Source organism: Bactrocera latifrons, unplaced genomic scaffold (genome assembly GCF_001853355.1).
Source record: "Bactrocera latifrons isolate USDA-ARS-PBARC rearing strain unplaced genomic scaffold, ASM185335v1 scaffold_16, whole genome shotgun sequence".
NCBI classification, from domain to species: domain Eukaryota; kingdom Metazoa; phylum Arthropoda; class Insecta; order Diptera; family Tephritidae; genus Bactrocera; species Bactrocera latifrons.
The window spans coordinates 220,568-241,049 of NW_017535074.1; the positions used below are offsets into that span (position 1 = coordinate 220,568).

At 36.8% G+C, this 20,482-nt stretch overlaps 4 protein-coding genes across 4 annotated transcripts in view; 3 read left to right on the forward strand and 1 right to left on the reverse strand.

Moving 5' to 3' along the window:
* LOC108966451 (adenylate cyclase, terminal-differentiation specific) overlaps positions 1–9,787 on the reverse strand; it is a 14,590-nt gene extending 4,803 nt beyond the window's left edge. The window contains exon 1 of the mRNA XM_018929370.1: positions 9,263–9,787. Coding sequence (XP_018784915.1) covers positions 9,263–9,622 — 360 coding nt within the window. The 5' untranslated portion in view covers positions 9,623–9,787. The remainder of the gene's footprint in view (positions 1–9,262) is intronic.
* Positions 749–1,737, forward strand: LOC108966452. The gene is made up of 2 exons (XM_018929371.1): positions 749–847; positions 909–1,737. The coding sequence occupies exons 1-2, from the start codon at positions 749–751 to the stop codon at positions 1,563–1,565; spliced, it is 756 nt and encodes a 251-aa protein (XP_018784916.1). The 3' UTR covers positions 1,566–1,737.
* LOC108966454 lies at positions 3,522–4,272 on the forward strand. Its single transcript, XM_018929373.1, has 2 exons — positions 3,522–3,808; positions 3,915–4,272. The coding sequence occupies exons 1-2, from the start codon at positions 3,677–3,679 to the stop codon at positions 4,218–4,220; spliced, it is 438 nt and encodes a 145-aa protein (XP_018784918.1). The 5' UTR covers positions 3,522–3,676; the 3' UTR covers positions 4,221–4,272.
* On the forward strand, positions 7,954–8,610 carry LOC108966453. The gene is made up of 2 exons (XM_018929372.1): positions 7,954–8,043; positions 8,118–8,610. The coding sequence occupies exons 1-2, from the start codon at positions 7,969–7,971 to the stop codon at positions 8,538–8,540; spliced, it is 498 nt and encodes a 165-aa protein (XP_018784917.1). The 5' UTR covers positions 7,954–7,968; the 3' UTR covers positions 8,541–8,610.
* Positions 9,788–20,482: the final 10,695 nt, after the last annotated feature.

A 20,482-nucleotide genomic window follows, 5' to 3' on the forward strand; every position in this document is an offset into this window, starting at 1 on the left:
TTTTACACTCTATTTTTTGTAGTTATATGACAAAAAAATTATAATATTAATTTTTTCCAATAATTGTTTATGTTTTAATTATTCAATTGTCAATTATTTTAACATGCCACCATTTACATATATCACCAATCTGTCAAGTGCTTGCATATTAATACATTTCCAACAACAAATTGCATAATTCCTTGTCAAAGCAAGCCGATTATGCAATGAATACTGATGCGCACAACGCCTCGATGTTATATAAATGAATGAAATTAATTCTCACAAAAATTCAACAATTTCATGCCAATTGAATTGAGATCCAAGATAAACGAGAATGTTTACATTTGCGAATGAACAGCAAAAAACAGCAAACAACATTAACAAATTGCTTATCTCCGAGCCAGGCACATGCATACATACATATGTGTTTGTGTGTGGGTATAGTTTATAATATGCAAATGTGCTGAGGACGACTGTACTTCGGTATACAAGCCGAACTGTTGCATGACACTTGCACTGGCAGACAAATGCCTCCCCCGATAGCAATTAAATGCTGTCAAAGAGATGAAGCGATAACGGTATACTGCGCATATAGCTAGAAGCGCACAAAAAGGCAGCTGAAAAAATAATAGAAAATATTTTGCAAAATTTCAGAAGTCAAAAACCCATAAATAAATATTTCAAAATGTCATTCGGGTTGAGTCAGCCGAAGCGCGCTTAAGGAAGTGCTCTGGAAACGGACCGCTAACATTGGAAATACCACAAAATGAAGATCGAGCGATCGTCGTGTCTAACTAGAAGCCGCACAGTGCTCGCGATGTGCTGCTGTGTGTCGCAATTAATGATTGTGGCAGCAGCGCCACAGGTAAGCATATAATATCTCTACTCAAACAACTGGAAAAACACTTTTTTCCCCAATCGCTTAGAACTACATCGAGCAGGTAGCCGCGGGCGCAATGGACATGGCCATGAAAATGGGTGAGATCTTGCAGAATGGCGGCGCCGCACGCAAAGAATTTGGTTTTCAACTGCCCGGTATGAGCATGCATTCGAAGACCGCAGTCGGATTTGGTGAAGCTATGATACATCGCAGCGATAGCAGCGAGGAGGATTCGGATGAGCGGCGCAAACGTTCGCTCACCAGCGACGAACTGCCCGACGGTGCAGCAGGAAAAGGACCACACACAACATTCACCAAACTCATGCGCAATATCAATGCGCCCTGCATTGGTGGCGGCACGGGCGGTGGTACTGGTGGCGCTGGAGATGGCGGTGATGGCGAGGATATTGTGGACGAGGCACGTCGGCGCATCGCGCGTATGAAGGCGCGCAAGGCAGCCGGTGGCAAGAAGAGCACCACCAGTAAATCGAAGAAGAAAAGTGGACGACGCCGGCGGCAGGTGGAAGCTGCCGATCTGGAAGGTTTGGGTGAGAGTAAGAAAGCCGCGCTTGAGGCGGAATTTCGTGAGCACATGCAGCAATTCGCCGAGAAGATGAATCATGCGTATGAGCATATTGCTGCGTCAGTGATGGAAATTATGAAGCGTATGGAGGAAAACTTCTATGCTGAAGGTGATAAATGATCCTAAGTTGTTTTAGTGGAAATTCTGTTTTGGTTGTCGGTGGGATTATGCTGTTCTGTTTTTAGAGAATTATTGCAATATTATATAAATAAATGTATGTATAAAGTGTTATTGTTCTAAAGCCTCATTGGAAAATGTTTTGAAAACACTTTTTTCTCTATTTATATCCAAACTTGTTTTGCTTTGAGAATTTTTGGCCACATTTTTAGCTTTAGTGAGATTAGTTGCCGATTATATGAACCCATGAGTGAGAAATGCATGTAACTTTGGCTTTTCTAAGGTGATTTTTTGTTTCTAACCCATGCAGTTGGAATTCTCAGCATGTTTAAGGAATAAATGGTATATGCTGACAGCTTATAACCTCAAACTTTTGTCGAAAGTTATAGAAAGTATTGTTTTATGTTAAATATGCTATAAACTGTAGTTTTGTTTGAGTAAATAAAACAAGGTCCCACTATTTGGATTCTTTTGCAGTCAAGATAAAATTTTAAATTATAGGATCCTAGAAACAATCAAATAAGCGTTAAATTTTCTAAAGAAACGCTCGACAAATCGGAAGAGAAGTTAAAAGAGGAAATAACAATGAAGGGTATGATATTTCCTACGATCTCTTAGTGAAGACCAGAAACAAAGCAGCTGCTTCAATTAGAAGACCTAGTAGAGTCTGCAATATAGTAAATTTTGTTTAGAAGCTACCTTGAAGGGGTAATATCCGAGGTAAAAGATTCTTATGTCCATAACAATTGGTTATAAATAATTTCAAACTTTCATACATATATGATATGTATAAAGTTTGAACTTAATCCAAATTTTGACGAATTTGCTTAGACATTTAATTTTGTGTTAGGATTTCTCCAGATATGTGCGGTTTTTAATGTATTTACTACAGTGAACTCGAAGTACAAAGGCCACTCATTAATATTAAGGCATTATATGAAGTTTGTCTCATATTTAAAGAGCACATACGTTGACAAGAATCCTGGGCAAGTGCCTATCAGAATCGAGGCCAGATAGATTCTAATTATGGAATAGTGAACACCCGAAACGGATTAGTTTGACATAGGGCTGGTGAGGGCAGTAATCTATGCCCTCAGTAGGTAAGAGTGACATCTTACCGACTAGCAGGCTAATACGGTTCTCTCCTCAGTCTCGTTAAAACCCTGGCGGGTTTTCAAGTACATTCAATGCACGCCGCCATATGTTTTTGCCCATACAGGTTCAGTTAAGACGAACTCCTGATTCATGGCCGATCCTGTATTTGAACATAACTCCTGGAATTGTGTTAATCCTCGAGTGACATCTCTGCTGACATAGATAACCATGGTGTTCTTGAAGGGCAACTGTTACAACGTGCGGAAATCGCAACAGAAAGAACAGCAAACTAAAGTTGGCCAAAACGAGGAATACCAGGGTGGGCGACGGTTCCTTGAAGGAGGATTTTTAGTGATCAACAAGTGGCACAAACAGTTGCTGTGATGCGGAAGGCTTTTTCTACCACCTTACCGACAAAAAAAGAAAACACTTAAAGAGCGAACTCGATACCACTTCGCTCCCAAGCCATACAACTAAACTCTCACACTCCGCGTTGAAATGAGAGCAGGAGMACAGACTAACTCATCGTTAAGTGAAGAGTCGATCCTGCCGATTCGCACGTATCCTGAAGCAACTATTCATATGTCAAGTGGCACTCGACATAAACTATGTGACGTGACTATCAAATCGCTGAATGTGTCACTCTCCTCTATTTAACCTTAATTACTGCAATTGTTATGCGCATTATCGCTTTGAATCTGTTACACTCATTTTATATGTTCGGCACTAATTTGTGCCAATTAAAATTCTTCAAAAAACTACACAGCATCGTGTTAACCGGCAACGACAATCAAACCGCGTATTTATTGTGAGCTTTAAAATGCCTTCATTAGAATTCCATGGCGTAGAATATTTAATTGAAATTGAGCCGGCACAGCAGGCAGCGCGTCATTTAGGACGAGCAGACGAGCACATAGCAACTTCTTAACGAGGACGATATCGCCGTTGTGGGCGTTGCGACTTAGAAACAAGCCAGCAAATAAATAAATATTTGCAAAATAAAATAATTGGAAGCGAAAATGAGACGCAGGAAATTAAATTCATTACGCATTTCTCTTGTCGTGTTGGGTTTCCTTCTGTGCTTTAAAGCGAGAGCAACGGCTTTAACGCTCGGTAACGCGGAGCTGAGGCAACAAACGCAACCGCAACCGGTGGGTGGTCCATTTCCAAGGCGAAATAGAGACTTGCACTCTAAATAAAAATACATTAAATAGCATAAATTAGTGAAAGAATTCTACTAAGAGTATTTCATTTCAGTTTGAGGCGCGTAGTGCGCGTCAACAACAACCGCAAGGCGGTCGCCAACACGACGCACGAGGCTCGCAGCCTTTTAACGCCTTATTAACTTCAGTTGGACAGTTGGCCGATTCACCGCTTCGCCATGGCGGGCATTTAGCGCTGACAACTAGCAAAGCGGGTAGCCGCAAGCGTTTGGCGCGCTCTGCGGATGATGGTGGCATGAACTTTGGCGATATATTTCAAGCGATAATTCAGTTTGTGGTGACTAGCATTGACGCTTTCTTGAAGCTTTTCGCAACAAAAGCAGGTGATGAGGAGAAGTAGTAAGCAGATCATACGTGGGAGTAGGAGTTTCGTAAGAAAGGAAGATGACATATAATTGACTATTTCATTTAATTTGAAAATATGTTTGTGCTTCAATTTGGTGATACTTAAATTTAAATAAATACTTATTTAATTGATTTGGGTAATATTAGAATATTCATTCAATATTTATATTTGGTATATCCGAAATTCAACAAAAAATCCCTTTATTTAAATGGTTGATTTAGATATAGTTACAGGATTGTACAGTGGTATTATAGAATTATTCACCACTTAAAAATTATTGAATCCCGGAATTTCCGGATTTTGAATTTATTGGTTACGGGATCCCGAAAATTTTCAGAAATACCAAACCAACCAAAATTGGAGTTTGAAAATTACTGTTCGGGAACCCGAAATGAATGCATTTCTTTTATAAGAAGCAAAGAAGTACTTTTAGCGGGAAGTAATTATCAAAAAAAAAAAAAACAAAAAAAAAAAAAACAAAAGATCAAAAATTTTCGGGATTTTGAACATATTCATTTCGGGATCCCGAAAATTTTTAGAGCTATATATTGCACTCTTCATTTATTTGCAAATTTTTCAACGCTTTTCTATAAATATTAAGTAAACCTACATCAGGGCTTGTCAAATGATGTGACGGGATCCCGACTCAGACTTACTTATAATGAATTAATTTTAAATAACAAAAAAATTAAGTGCTCTCAGCAGAAGGTAAAAATTAAAATATTTAATATTTAAATATTAAAATATAAAAAGTATTTTATTTAATCCCGAGATTTCGGGATTTTGAAAACAAAATTTCGGAGTTTTCAGACATACACGTATGTATATATATATGTATATACATATATTACTTGTTGGAAGATTTTTGATTACCGCCCTTTAACTCTCAAATAGACCCAAATCGGCATTTGTAAATTGCTGTTACTGGATCCCGATATTACAATATTATATTTACTTTGTTTGTTTGTTTGAGTTAGTTTTTAATAAAAAAAATAAATTCGTTTAATAGGAAGTAATTTTTAAAATAAATTAAAAAAATTGAGTCCCGAAATTTCGGGATTTCTAACATTTTCGGTTTAGGGTCCCGAACAATTTTATATATTTATATTTTAACCAGCACTTGTCTCAATATTTTTTGGTGTATTTTTTTTCAAACCATAAGTTAATAGTTACTATGTCGGGTTCCCGAAATTATTCGATTTACTGATTATATTATTTTGCGTGATTATGCTCGAACATTTAATAATAAACCCTGAAGTTGTCATATCAATTACTAATTAATAAAATAAATACTATTTATTCGAGAAAGCAAAGTATTAGGAGTCCCAGGTTCACATTATTTGTTTTCAAACGATTGAGGATTACAAAGTAATTATATACTCGTGATTTAAATTAATAACTCTTGATAATACTCATGTAGTTTGTATTGACAAACCTTCTAGGTCGTTAAAACACTCAATCTCGAAGTATAGGATATAATTTCAATACCCCAAGGACACATTTATTTGTTAATGTTAAAAAATTTAAAATTTCTGGTAAGTTCGTGGGACTTTTGAGTAAATAACAGGTTAGCATGATTTTTTTTGTTAACTTTATCATAGAAGCATTAATAAATAAAATAGAGTATATAATAATGGCAACAAGTAATTTCTATAAAATCGCTAAATTAAATATCCGCCTGAATAACGGAAGCATTTTTATAGAAAACATTTCGTGCTCTACTCAAATTTGCATATGGCCGAGGTGTCGGTAATCGAACACGCAATATCAAAATGAAGCGGAAATAGCAATGCCAGTAATTAAATAGCCATAAGCATTTAATTAGATTATGGTCTTCTGATGAAATTGATTATTATTATATTACTATTATATTCAATTCAAATACAAAGAGAGAATGCCTGGTTGGTTTTGTTGGCGTTATACTAGCAGCTTCCCTGGGGTCATAGTTCAACTATAAATTTGGTTTTTGTTTTTTTATAAAAATATTAATCGCATCCGCAAATTAAATACACTGCCGCATATAAACTACTAAGGCATTAAGTTAACTAAGAGCAGTGGCTTAATTGACTGCTTAACTTAACTAAAGTGTAGACATTTTTTTTTGCTTTCAAATTAATTAAATATTCCTATATATATATTATAAAAGTCCACTTGTTTATTATTTTGCGAAATTGAGGAGACAAATTTCATTACTTTGCTTTTAAATGCATATTCCCTATTTTTTAAGGGTGTATTGTCCTAAATTTTTAAGTTGATCTAACTAATAGTTTCGAAGATATAGCGTTGAGAACGTGTGCGCTCGGGACTAGCTAGGTTAAGTGCGCCGACTTTGAACGTGTTTTACTCGAAACCGTGTTTTTAAAGTCGGTTGGCAATATTTCTCAAGAACTACTCAAGCGATCTTCATGAAATTTTACACAAGTTTTGAGATACAATACTTAAAGACATGGACGAAAGATTTTTTTTCGATTACAACCATTTAAAAAAAAATATTGCGAAATTTTCACTGAAATTTTATTATTATTTTTTTTTTTTTTTTTTTTGTAAAAATGTCTGCCAAAAATTCAATTTTCAGTTTGTTTCCAAGTTTTAAGTTAAGGTTTTAACTAAAACAGGTATCTTTTCACTTTAAATGATTCTGTAAGGAGTTATCCTGCCAATGCGGGCGCAACTTTTTCCGAGGGGTTACTGGAAATGGCTACGCAATACCGAAGAGTTTCAAATAATTTTTCCAAATAAATTTCAGAGCATCTTTTTTAATAGTGTATGTTTGTATTAATAAAAAAATTGAATAAAATATTTAATTTTTTGTACGAGAAAAAAATTTTTTGAAAAAAATAAATAAATTTCAAAAACGATATATGTACAGTTGAACTTCCCTAAGGCAACATCAAGTTATGGAAAAAAATTTGAAGTTCGAGTTATGAAGAGCTTCGAATTATAGAAGATCAACTGTATTTTAAAACATTAGCAATATTTTCTTGAAAAAAAAATTAAAATTATTAAAAAAAAAGTTTCAAGAACTAAATTTTTTAAATAAGCATCACTACAAGTACTTTTGCACCAAAAAAAAGTAGTATTCTCTTAATTCAAAACTTAAAATTTTTATAATTCATTTTTATTAGAATTTGATTTTCAAAGTAAGTGGTTTTTATAAATAATTACCAACACAATTAACATTAAACCAAAACTTTTTTTTCACAATTTTGACTCAAAGGGCTTAGTTGAAAAATGTTATTGATTTGTTCGTACTTTCCACTACAGTTTTCTGTTTTAATTTACGTATTTCCAAATCCATCTCTCAAGCATTCTAAAATATGCACTGAAGTATATAAATCATATCAAAAGTATTCTGGAGTCGAGCTCTATTAAGAGGGTTCAACAAAGGCATACAAATTTTCAAAATCTTATAGAAATAGTTCATTCTAAAGAGTACTTGTAACATATGGCCTTTGTTCTCTTTTTCTATTTACTTTATGCAAAATTTATACCCCTCTTTCTTCACCTTTGCATTCCTAACTGCTCTAAACCCTAAAACAATTATCATCAGCATGCAGGGGGTTTCCACCACAATGAATGAAATGTGAGATATCATCAATATTCATTCAATATCCACATATCATCACTAATCAGCAATTACGCGAATTGCCTGCCAATTGCACACGAAGCAAGCTTACTTGCGAATATAAATTATTACATGTCACACAGTCGCTTTTGCTAAATCAAATCACACGGACAGAGTATGCAAAAGCTCATATTTTTACTGCACAGTGTTGCATTTTGCTGCGTGCACGCTTTGCCGTTGGCGGAACCACAGGTGACTAACACGTAACTTTTCACTACTAACCTCAAACAAAATTTATAGAAGTATTTTACTTTCACCGCCGGCAGGACTTTCAAACCGGCGCGCTTATGTTGGCGGGTCAAATGAAGGAGGTGCTGGATAACGGTGCAGCCATGCACGATCAAAAGGAATTCGAATTTATGGGCGCCAAAGTAAGCAATGATATGGCCTTCGGCTTTGGTGATGCGCTGAAAATGCCACGACGTAGGCGCAGACGTGAAGTTGAGCCAGAGGCTGAGGGTGCAGATAACTCCTTAGGCAATGAAACAGACAATTCACTCATCACTGATTACATTGAATGTGTACCGTTCGAACTTGTGTTTCCAGACGGTGGTGCATATCTCGAAAATGAGGAACGTAAGAAACGAGCCCCTGCTCCACGCAGTTCTTCGCAGAGTAGTTCATCGTACTCTTCGTCAGATTCAACGTCCTCCTCATCGTCTTCGTCGAGTGAATCTGATGACCGTTAACGGTTGATAACGCAGAGTATATGAACTAAGTAAAACGCGAATTTTTCAATAAAATCTTTTTTTTTTTTGAGAAAATTTTTTGATCTCTCTGGTACTCAGAGTTGCTTTAGTACAACGGAGGATAATTTGAGTATTTGCATATATGTAAATATCGTCAAACTAAACAGTTCCAGTAATAGCTTTCAGATCGTTGAGATGTTTTAGAATGTAGTATACTGGAGTTTAAAATACATTCGAGTCGCACTAAAAACGAGGTCTAATACATCCATAGATTGAGATTCCTCTTACCGAGAGCCTTTCAGCGAGCTTTGAAAAAACTATAGCACTAATGTAATGAATGTGGTTTGAGAAGCTTCACTAGATACTAAAGTGCAGACAAGCTAGATCAAAATTTTGGTCTAATACATCCGTGGGTTAAAATACTAGATACTGAGAGCCTTTCAGCGCTAGGTTTCGAGCTTTGTAAGGACTCTGGCACTAAAGTAATGAATGTAGTCCGTGAACGTTACTAGATACTAAAGATAGCTTAGATCTAAATCGAAGTCGGGGTATAATACATTTTCTAAGAGCGCCTCTTTACACAAAATCATCATTATTAACACAAAACTTGTACACACAGCTTATTTGCTGTTGATTACAAAACTTCCAATCCATTAGCGAGATGTGAACAACCGTTACAAATCGGATTAGACGGCACAAGGCCCAAACACGCTAACACTCACCTGTGCTGGGGAATATTGCTGGGGCTGCGCGTACTGCTGTTGTTGCGGTTGCGCAAATTGTTGTTGTTGTGGTTGCACATACTGTTGCTGTTGTTGCAGCTGTGGCTGTGACAATGGCTGGCCGAATTGCTGTAGCTGTTGTGCAACAGGCGATGCCTGCTGACGTTGTTGTTGTTGCTGTTGGCCACCAAACACGCGCGAGAAGCTCTGCTGCAGCGCCGGTGTCTTCAGGGTGAATGAATTCGAATTGGAATCCGTGTGGTAGGACAATTGCGCCGACGAAGCGTGCAACAGGCAGGCGACCACCAAACCGAGCGTTGCCACCTGCGTGGCGGTGTGCGCACAATTACCACGAGCCATGTCTAATGAATCCTTTTTTCTTTATTTTTTTGCGGAGGGAGGTACTTGCACGCTCTGCGTCTGATTAGCGTTGGGTTAATTTTTGTTTCGTTAGTCCGTTGCTTGCGGTAAACAACGACAATGTGCTAGCGTTTAACACGACAACTGATTGGCGCTAGCGCTTTTGTGGTTTTTGGTTTTATATCGACTTCATTTTAGTCCGCCGCGCGTTTGCTTTTGTTGTACTGCACTTGTGGCCGCGCAGAGTGTGAACGAGTGGCTGGCAGAGTGTAAGTCGTTAAGTCGCTAAGTCGTCGCGTGCTAAGGTGTGCGCGGAATGAGCAAGAAGCCGAAAATGAATGCCGTCTCGCATTCCCGCCAGCGGAGAGCTGATTAGTGTGCAGTGTGTGGGGTCAACCCGTGTGTCTTGCGGTGAATACCGAATGTGTTTACTTTTATTTCATATCGATTCAATTTTAAGCCGATTTAGGAGCGTTATTATAACAATAATAAGCACAAATGAATATGATAAGCGGATCAATCTCTCTTTTTGCAAAAGTATTGTGTTAACTCGTCTCACATTTTATTGTTGTTGTTGCATTTAATTTTCAAATATTATTAAGCTAATATACAGACATACATATACATGCATACATATAAATTGTGGGTTAGGCTAGGTTAGGTGCTGTAGATAATTACTGAGTTGAGAGAATTCAATCCGAAAAACTGAAGACAAGCCTTTTGCGAAATTTTGTATTTTTTCCCTAGATGTTGTACCTATCCTACGTTTTATATATTCGAGTGAAGTTTGATCTCTCTATGACAATTAGTATGTGTTGCTTAAAATTTGGTGTTCCCAAAAAAAATCATAGCTTCAAGGAATTATTGAAAATGTTGCAGTAGTCAACCGTCCAACCATCTAGCCAATGACGCTCTTAAATCAGACACAAAAAATAAAAAATCGCCAATGGCACTGAAGGACATCTCAGTCAAAGCTTATAACTCTAGCTAGCTGACTTGGATCACATGAATTGAGGTACTTTTTCAATAGCCTTTTTTTCGACAGATCATGTGTGAGTATTGCTGTCATGTTTTTTGTTCAGTATTCTATTGCATTTCATCATGGAAAGTCTGAACAATGAATACAAGACGTTCAACTTTATTTAAAAAAAATTCATGATTGGATGATATTCGAACGGATTGACCACGTACAGCACGCAGTGAAGAAAATATGTATTGCAGCCGTTGCTGAGCGTGTACACGAACCCCGTGGAGAGCCAATTCTGAGTCGTTCGCAGCAACTCGTACTGACATATTGAACCACTTAGCCAAGTTTATATCACGATCTTAAGCTGAAAGCGTACAAAATACAGCTTATGCAGGAACTGAAAACGCGCGGCTTCGCTGTATGGGCTCGTGAAAAGTTCCAAGATGATCCGACGTTTTCGAGCCAAATTTCGTTCAGTGATGAAGCCTATTTCTGGCTCAATGGGTATGTAAACAAGCAAAACTTACGCATTTGGAATGAAGGACAACCTGATGAGACTCAAAAGCTGCCTTTTCAGCGAGAAAAAACAATAATGATGCCAGTGAGATCATAACCGTCCACGGCGACTTTATCGCCCCCAATTCCTGAAATCGAGATTGTGATCTCATCGGCATTTGATTTCAAACAAGACAGCGCCATTTCTCACACATCGCATCAATCAATAGATTTATTGAAAGATCACTTAAATTGATTAAAATATCACGCGTGTCAGTCGCCAGTTACCAATTGAAATGTCATCGAAGTTGTGTTCAGCGGACAGACATTTGAAAGAGATAATCTTCAAAAATCTTGTTTAGAGTGGTAATAAATATTCTCCATTAAATTTTAAGTTTCTGTGTGTTTTCATTAAAATGTAGAGAATTTCGAAATGAAAGAAATATTTACATGTTTCTTGGTTGTATTTTTCAAAGAGATTCGATGACTGGGACTCTTTAAGATCTTTGATTTCACCGTGTAAACACCATTTATAATTTTTTTTTTCTATGCCGGCATTGTCAGTGTGTTGCTGTATTTAATAAGAACTTTTTCAGAAAAAATTCATCCTTACTATAGTTATTCAGTGCTTATCACGAATTTGTGACATCCCAAGTTGATCTGTATCTGACAATCGATTTTCAGGTAAATAAGTCTATGTACATATGTGATAATGTATGATGTGAATGTTCTTAAAGCTAGTGTTTTTTTGCTTTGCACTCAAAGACACAGCGCCTTAGTCTTTTAAGGGATAATATGGTCATCATAATTTATTAGTTTTTAATAACAAACATTTGCAGTGGCCCATTCTATTTTTTAACTCATAAAAATTTTAACTCTTTTTTTATCATTTAGGCTTTCATTAAATCATAGTCAACGTTTTTCGAAGTGTCATCAAATCAAAAATATACCTTTAAATTTGCTAAAACTAATAATGTTTCATCAAAAAATCGGTTTGGTAGATCCATCGTCAGAGCATTTACCCTTTCGTAAAATACTTTCAAAGGTTGCTCACTTGTTATATCTAAAAAATTCGTGTATATCTCCTTCATTAAATGTGTCACAAAATTAATTATAAATTCCAGAAAGCAAATCTTCCAGACTTCCCAAAGTAACTTTTTATCATGAGAAACTTGGAGACAACAGTGCAAAACATTGAAGCGTAAGCCAATTGTTCATTAATTTATTATTATAATTTTCTCTGTTATATAACATTGTACTTATTAGTACCAACCTTCGAATTTCGATTTTCGGCATGTTTTAACGACCTTTCTACAGACTTGCTTACTTATATTTTTAAATTTGATTTCTAAAATTCGCTACAATTTTTTGTTTTAATACAATGTATTATTAGAGGGGGTCGGCCAGTAAATAAATAATATAAGTAATTAATGAGATTAAGAAGAGAAGATGGTAAAAACAAATGAAATTTTATAAAGTTCTAAAATTTATATTGATGATGCTTGTTTGAACATCTCGTATAGTTTGTGTGAGTCGCTGGAGAGTAACACTTGGCGAATCAAAGCAGTCTTCCAGCGAAAACATACTGTGAAAGTGTGATTGAAGTTCCCCAAGAAAAAACTTTTGCCTATTCATTTGCTTGGTCACAACGAAACTTCATAAATTTTCCGAACGGGCTGACAAACGGATCAGGGATATGTAGAAGGCCTTAACTTCAAAGATCGCCAAGATAATGTGCAAGGGCCCCGAAGTAAAACACGCATTGCTTTTACGCTCTCGGTTCTGCTCTTGAGGAACGGAAGGTGGTGATCTAGTGGCCGGTGTTCAGAGCATACTAAAATTATGAAGCTAATACTTTTCCAGCCTGCAGAACTATAAAAGTGTTATATCTGGATATGGCACGATGAAAGAGATGTTCCATGGCCAGACTATTGTGAATTTCGAATATAATTTATACGAATTAAAAAATAACAATAAAGCGGCAAGCGCTAAAGGATTACTGGCCGAGCTATTCAAATATGGCGGCGAAGAACTTATAAGATGTACGCATTAGCTTTTTTGCAAGTCGTGGAAAATATCTGTGATCTGCTCAATTCGCATAAAATGGGACTCCAAAATCTGCGCCAATTACCGTGTGATAAGCCTCCTCAAAAGCGCATAAAAGGTTTATCGAGCGTAGCGTTTTGAAAGACTGAAGCTCATCATATTTCTATCTTGGAGCAAGCATCTACATCAACAATAATATCAGCGTTGAAATCACTCTTGCCAAGCCAACAGGTGCTACTGTGGACTGAGTAGGAAATTGAAATGTAAAGTCCTCTCTCGACGAAACTCTGCATGTACGTCATCATTCTCGTCCTACATCCTGGCATCGACAATGATATCACTTGATGATTCGGCCTTAAGAGTGTTCAAGAGAAGAGTTTTGCGGAAGATTTATGGCTCTTTGCACATTGACATTGGCGAGTACCGCAATCGATATAATCATGAGCTCTACGAGATACACGGCGAAGTTGACATATAATGAAGAGGCAAGACAAGAGGCTGCGCTGGCTAAATCATGGTGTCCGGATGGAAGAGAACACTAAAGCTTTGATAGTTTTTGATTCAGCACCCGCTGGTGGAAATTCTCACACGTCTACTGCTTATGTTTATTATTGTTATGGCTAAACGACCCGCCCTAGTAATTTAGCCGCCGCTTACGCGTACAAAGCGATTTGCCGTGTGCCGTGAATTAGCGTTGGAGTGTTAAATACAGCATTGTTTCATTTCCCTTTCAATCGCTGCAACTATTACGCTATAATGACTGTCAGTGTTAAGCGCCGACGCTGCGCCTGCGTGGCTTTTGGTAACTTCGAGCGCTACGCGCGGCACCTTGCATGCCAGTCACGTGCGCATTTAAGCCAATAAAACGCACACACAGACGCACGCGTAGGCTGGCCGTCCGTCGCTTGCAAAAGCCACTCACAGCGCTTACTGCTAACTGTTACTTGCTGATTGCTGTTGTTGTTGTTGTTGCTGCCGCTTTTCGGCTGCTACGTGCGACGCTTTGCCGAAAACCGCCCACGCCGATTTGAAATTCAGTGGCCGTGGTCAGTTTGCTTGTGCACTTATATCACACTCCTACCAAAAATCAACGCCGCAGCTAAAGCTTTAACAACAAAAGCACACAAAAAACAAAAAAAAAAAAAAAAAAATCTGCAAATAATAACAACAACAAAAGGGCGAAAATAAAGCGCGTACGAGGCAAGTAAATTCGACGAAATTGCCTTTACGTGTATTGTTGCTTGGCGTTTATTTGCCTTATTTAATGTTCTCGCACGCACACATGCATATATATGCCACCACACACATATACAAGCAGTTTTAGTGCCTCTCGTTAATGGCGTTGCCGCGCGAGCTTTTTTCGCCGCTTTATTGTTATTATGTTCACTGCTCATTTGTGGTTATTTGTACTGTTATTACTCACGCACACACGCACTTGCACATATATACATATACATATGTACATATGCAAGTAAAGCCCGTTTATTGACTGGGAGGAGGAAGACCCGCCTGTTAGTCCGTCTGTCTGTCTGTTCGTAACGCACACAATCGGTTTCACCGCTGGTGCTTTGCGTGCGTGTGTGTGTGTGCGTGCCTTTTGTTTGCATTTAATTACACTTGATTCGCATTTTTTCGATTGCCAGCACACTTCCGCGCTGCATAGCGAAGCGATTTTCAAATTCCTTTCGCGTTGTTTGCATTTTTAATGCGATTTGTCGCCATTCACCGCTCGCCGCTCGCCGCACGACGTTCTTCGGCTGATACATAGTCAGCGCCACTTATTTTTCACTACTTAAAAATCGCAAGTAAAATAGACAACAACAAAAACAAGAGCAACGCATTAATCTTGGCATTCTTATTGCGCCATTTGGCCTCGAACCGGGGATTTGCAGTTCGTCATTGAGTTGTCAAGCTAATGCCGTGCAACAATTGTCAGCAAATAACAGTAATTTATTTGTTTTCTTTTCATGTGCACGACTTAAAAATAATAAATAGCATTTTGCAGCTTCACAAAAATTGGCCAAAAAGCGTCAATTTACAAGAGATTTGTTTGTTAAGCAAATTTTGAGTGAGGTCTTAGACACGTAGAAAAACAAAACAAAGAAGAAGTCTTAAGAGTCTGATTTAAAATGCAAAATAAACATTTTAAGAAGTTGGCAAAAAATAGTAATTCTCCTGTAGACTTTTATTGCTATGATCAAAAAGTAGTAAGACTTCGCCCATAATTTTAAAATTCTCATTTTAATCTTCAAAATCTACGTCACTGCCCTTAAAGTATACTTCTGCCAACAGTCGTTAAATTGAATTTCCGAAATTTCTTTCAATGCGCTTGGCGATTCGTGTCTAATGTCCGCAATTGTCTCAAAACGGTTTCCATGGAGCGGTCGTTTGAGTTTGCTGAACAGCCAGAAATCACGCGGAGCTAAATAAGATGAACACTGTGATTGCGTAGGACATTGGTTGAATATTTGGCGAAAAACTCACGAAGAATTAATGCTGTATGCGACGGATCGTTATCTTGGTGGAAAAATGGAAATGGAATTATCTCAGCTCTTTAGCTTCGCGCAAATGACACATAACACTTAAATAATATTCCCTGTTGACAATGTGGCCGATCGGAAGAAATTCGGAGTGCAACACACTTCGATAATCGAAGCAAATTCTCAACATATCCTTGATTTTTGACCTGTTTTTTCTTCTTCACCTCACCTTCATCTCAGGTCAATTTTCGGGTCATAAGCACAGATGCAAGACTTATCACCATTAATCACCAGACTCTTCTCGGTATTCGGAAAGGATTGTTTCACAGACGTTTACGCGACGCTGCTTTTCGAAATGGTTTTGGGACCAATCGTGCTTTCACTTAACTTAGGCCAAAAAATGTTCTTTCAAAATCGTGTTCACTGATTCCCCCGATATTTCAACGTTGTCAGTAAGATCTCTAAGATCTCTGACTGTTAATCGTCAATCCCCAAGCACAAATTCCTTTATTTTATTGACGTGTTGATCATCAGTTGATGTTGATGGCCTTCCTGGACGTGGTTCCTCCGCAACGAATTCTCTACGACATTTGAATAATTTTTACCAATCAAAAATACTTGCTCGCGAGAGTCTTTTCCAACATTTTGAACGTTTCAGCGCCAGAAATTTCATTCCGCATACAAAATTTAATGTAATTTCTTGGTGGAATGATTTCAATCCTCGTAAAAATCGCCGAATGCGCTTTATGTACTTCAGCAAGACAAGACTAAACACTTAATGATTATTTTGTTGTGACATTTTCCACCGGTGTCAGTGAGAGTCATACCAAACTAGAATAAAAACTATTTCGACGAATGGGTTTCCACGCTAAATTTAATTTAAAAACTTTTACTATTTTTTGCCCATATTAGCATACTCCAAATAATAATATTAATAATGCCGATGACAACAATAACACTATTTTATTTAAATGCTTTCGTTTTCTAACCACATAATATTAATGTGTGATGCAATAAGTACTAATTCTACGGAACAATTTGAAGAGAAAATGTCAAGTCATTACTCTATCTTTATTACAGCCAAATTCTGCGTAGTCATTTCGCGAAATGAAGTCATATATTAAATTCCGAATGTGCCTTTTTAACAGGTTAATTGAAAAGTACGCGGCCTTTTATAGTAAAATAAATTCGTTTCTTTTTTTTTAATCAATGATGATACACTGTTTATGGGGATCCTACAACTTTACAATATCTTTTTTTATAACGGTTACCTCTTCATTTGACGAAAATTTCTTCACAGCAAGCATTTTATTTTAAAAAGTGAGAACAGAAAATACGCGTTGGGGGCCAGATCTACGATATGAGGCATGAGTTCAGTTGATATCTTTAGAGTGTCTGCTGACTCGAACAACTTCACTACTTTTTTGATTCACATTCGGCACATCTATGCTTAGTGGCCGGAAATCGTCATTAAGCCAATTTTTTGTTCCGACCACATTTTTCTTTTCGATAAGCAATAGTTTATCAACAAATCAAACAAAAGTTGCTTCATTTAAAATAATATCACTCACAAATTCCGATTTGACAGCTGTCAAACTTATTCATACAACTTTTGAAGGTTAGAGCTAATTAAAAATCATATGGAGTTATTTCTTGTAGCGCCATCTATATGATAGACTACGAACTCTTCAATTGTTTTGTTACTTCTTGCGACAGCGTCAAGGGGAAACGTTCGAATTTTTATTAACCGTCACACATGGTATATAATTCATTATTGAAAATTTGGAACTGTGTCAACAATCGAACCGGCCCATCATACCGAAACGGCCGAGTTTGAACAATAGAAGCGCAGTTGTGTTCTATTAGGTGAAACACATCGATAGTTACTCACCAAAAGCTCCGTGAACTTGGTTGAGAGGCTCATATGCTTCAGATTTATACGAAGGACCGAGCATCAAGTGATTACCACCTGTTTCAGTCTTTGATGAATACTTTTGCTGTGTAAATTCGCCTTAAGATAAGCTAATGAAAATCAGCAGTTCAGTTCTTAATAGGTAGGGGGACTTCAAGGAGAGTCGGCGTTATGAAATTGCCTTCAGAATGGCAAAAAAAAAATAATAATAATAATAATAAGGAAAACGGTTAACATTTGACCTAAATACGATAACTTTAACTATCCTCAGAAACAATTTCAATTTAATGCAAGTCTATTAGTACTTTTACTATACATTGTATAATGATTATGTTTAAGATTTCTTATGAGATTTTCGAGCGGTTCGATCATTTATGCCAGAATGTATGTATGTATGTATATTATGTTCTGATACGACGTACCAACCGAAATAGAAGATAAAGAAATTATTTTGTCGCGTTGTCATTCGTGAAAGTGTAAAGTGTTTCCTTTAGGACAGTGAATAGTTTTATTAGAACGAATCTTTTATTTAGAAAATGAGTTGTCGTTGGCTCCATAACATCCATATTTGTAATCAATGATGATTAACGTTTTATTTTCATTTCAACGTTTCAAGGGTCGGAAGATTTAATAATTCGGCGCGATATCAGCGGCTATGCCAGTAGGGTAACATTATTCTGATGAAACAGTTTTTAGAAATCGGTGCTCTTATGCTGCTTCTTCCTTACTGGCGTAGACATTGCTTACCCGATTATAGCCGAATTAACAAAAGCGAGCAAGTCGTTTCTTCTTTTCGCTACGTGGCGCCAATTGGTTATTCCAAGCGTAGCCAGGTCCTTCTCCACCTGGTCCTTTCAACGTAGTGGAGGCCTTCTTCTTCTTCTGCTTCCCCCGGCGGGTAATGCGCCGAATACTTTCAGAGCTGGAGTGTTTTCGTCCATTCGGACAACATGACCTAGCCCGCGTTACCGCTGTCTTTTAATTCGCTGAACTATGTCAATGTCGTCATATATCTCATACAGCTCATCATTCCATCGAATGCGATATTCCCAAAGGAACATAAGTAAATCGTTCGCAGAAACTTTCTCTCGAAAACTCGCAACGTCAACTCATCAGTTGTTGTCATCGTACAAGCCTCTGCACCATATATCGGGATGGGAATAATGAGTGACTTATAGAGTTTGGTGTTTGTTCGTCGAGAGAGGACTGTACTTCTCAATAGCTTACTTAGACCGAAGTAGCACTTGTTGGCAAGAGCTATTCTGCATTGGATTTCCAGACTGGCATTGTTGATGGTGTGTATACTGGTTCCTGGTATGTCTCTCCTTTTAATGCCTTACTTGACTTACCTGAATTCAACATAACCTCAAATTATTATACTATGCATCAAAAGATTCCCATTATCTCCGTGAACAATATCAACAAAAATTTTCTTAACGAGAAATTCTACACAAAGATATGCTAATAATTTAGTCCAAAATGCGAAGTGATGAGTGCCATTTACCTACCAGTATTGCCAGCTAGCATTTGTCTAAGTCAATTAAGACGAAATCACAGAGGATGTGCTGCACCTTCATTTCCATATTTATTATTTCCGAAATACTTTAAGCACTGGCCTGGCAATAGGTGCGAGCGTGACTTCATCTGACCCACATTATGCAAAATTGTGACCGCATAAATTCCATCTAACACGAATCCACTTGCATATGCTTACAAGAAACAGACTTTGTGGCTGCCAAGTAATTGCCATTTTGGCTGGATTCCAAGCGATAGCTTGCAGCGCCATGTACTCAAAATCTGAACCACATATTTATCAGCGACAACATGACCGCAATCTGTAGGTACATACTTATATCCACATATATATTTGTGTATATATATTTATGTTTGTGTACATGCGATTGTTTGTGCAAATATTGGCTCAAAAATGCATCGCCAGCATAATGAGTGGCAGACAAGTGTATTTTCAGGTTTTATTTTTTTTTTTTTTTGCTGATTGAGGTGTTAAAAATTGCTTTTATGCGTATGTCAATAAATTATGCTTGACAATCACGTTAATCACTTGCTCACTTGCGAACGACATTCTCAACAAGAGTTGCCAAAAGATTTCTGTTCAAGATTGGCTAAACATTAATTTTGTGGTAACTATTTAAATTGATTCAACGCCTTACTTATTTTGTGTCAATTTAAAATTTTGTCTCAATTACATATATCGGTTAGTTTACAACAGAACAGAAAATTTTGAAGGTTGCCACCTGGCGGAACATTCTCGTGCAAAAAATATGTATGAAATACATTTTTTATGGAACCGTAGAAGATACTATATATACATAAAAAATTTACTGAGGGGAGTTGCCACCTGTTAAAATTTTTTTTTAAAGAAAGTTAATGTTATAAAGGAAAGCATAAAAACCATTTTAAATATATAACGTCGAAAGGTATAATGTGTAATTTTTTTTGTAAATTTCAGAGGAGAGTTGCCACCTGTTAAAATAATTTAATAAATAAATTAATGACATAAAAAAGTCATCAAAAGACATTTTAAATAAATTGTAAAGGCTTAAGGGGATATTTTTTAGGGAGTGTTGCCACCAGTTCAAAAATTAGTTAAAGAAATAAATTATATTAAGAGAATAATAGATTTAAAAAAATGTGTTTGAGTTAGAGAATATTAAGAAGATTTTAAGTAGAAAATTTTTTGCGTGCTGCCAGCTGTTTTTAATTTTTACTAAATTTAAAGTTTCGATAAAAGTAAGTAAATTTTCGCAATTTTTATTGCGAACTAAAAGCTCAATGTGTGATATTTTGTTTAAAAAGGTTGCCACCTATTTATAGTTTTTAATTTAATACGCATTTATTATTATGAACAGAATAATTTAAAGAAAACACATATTGAAAATAATTGATAATGAGAGCTGCCACCAGTTCTAAAATTAGTTAAAAAAAATATAAAATATTAA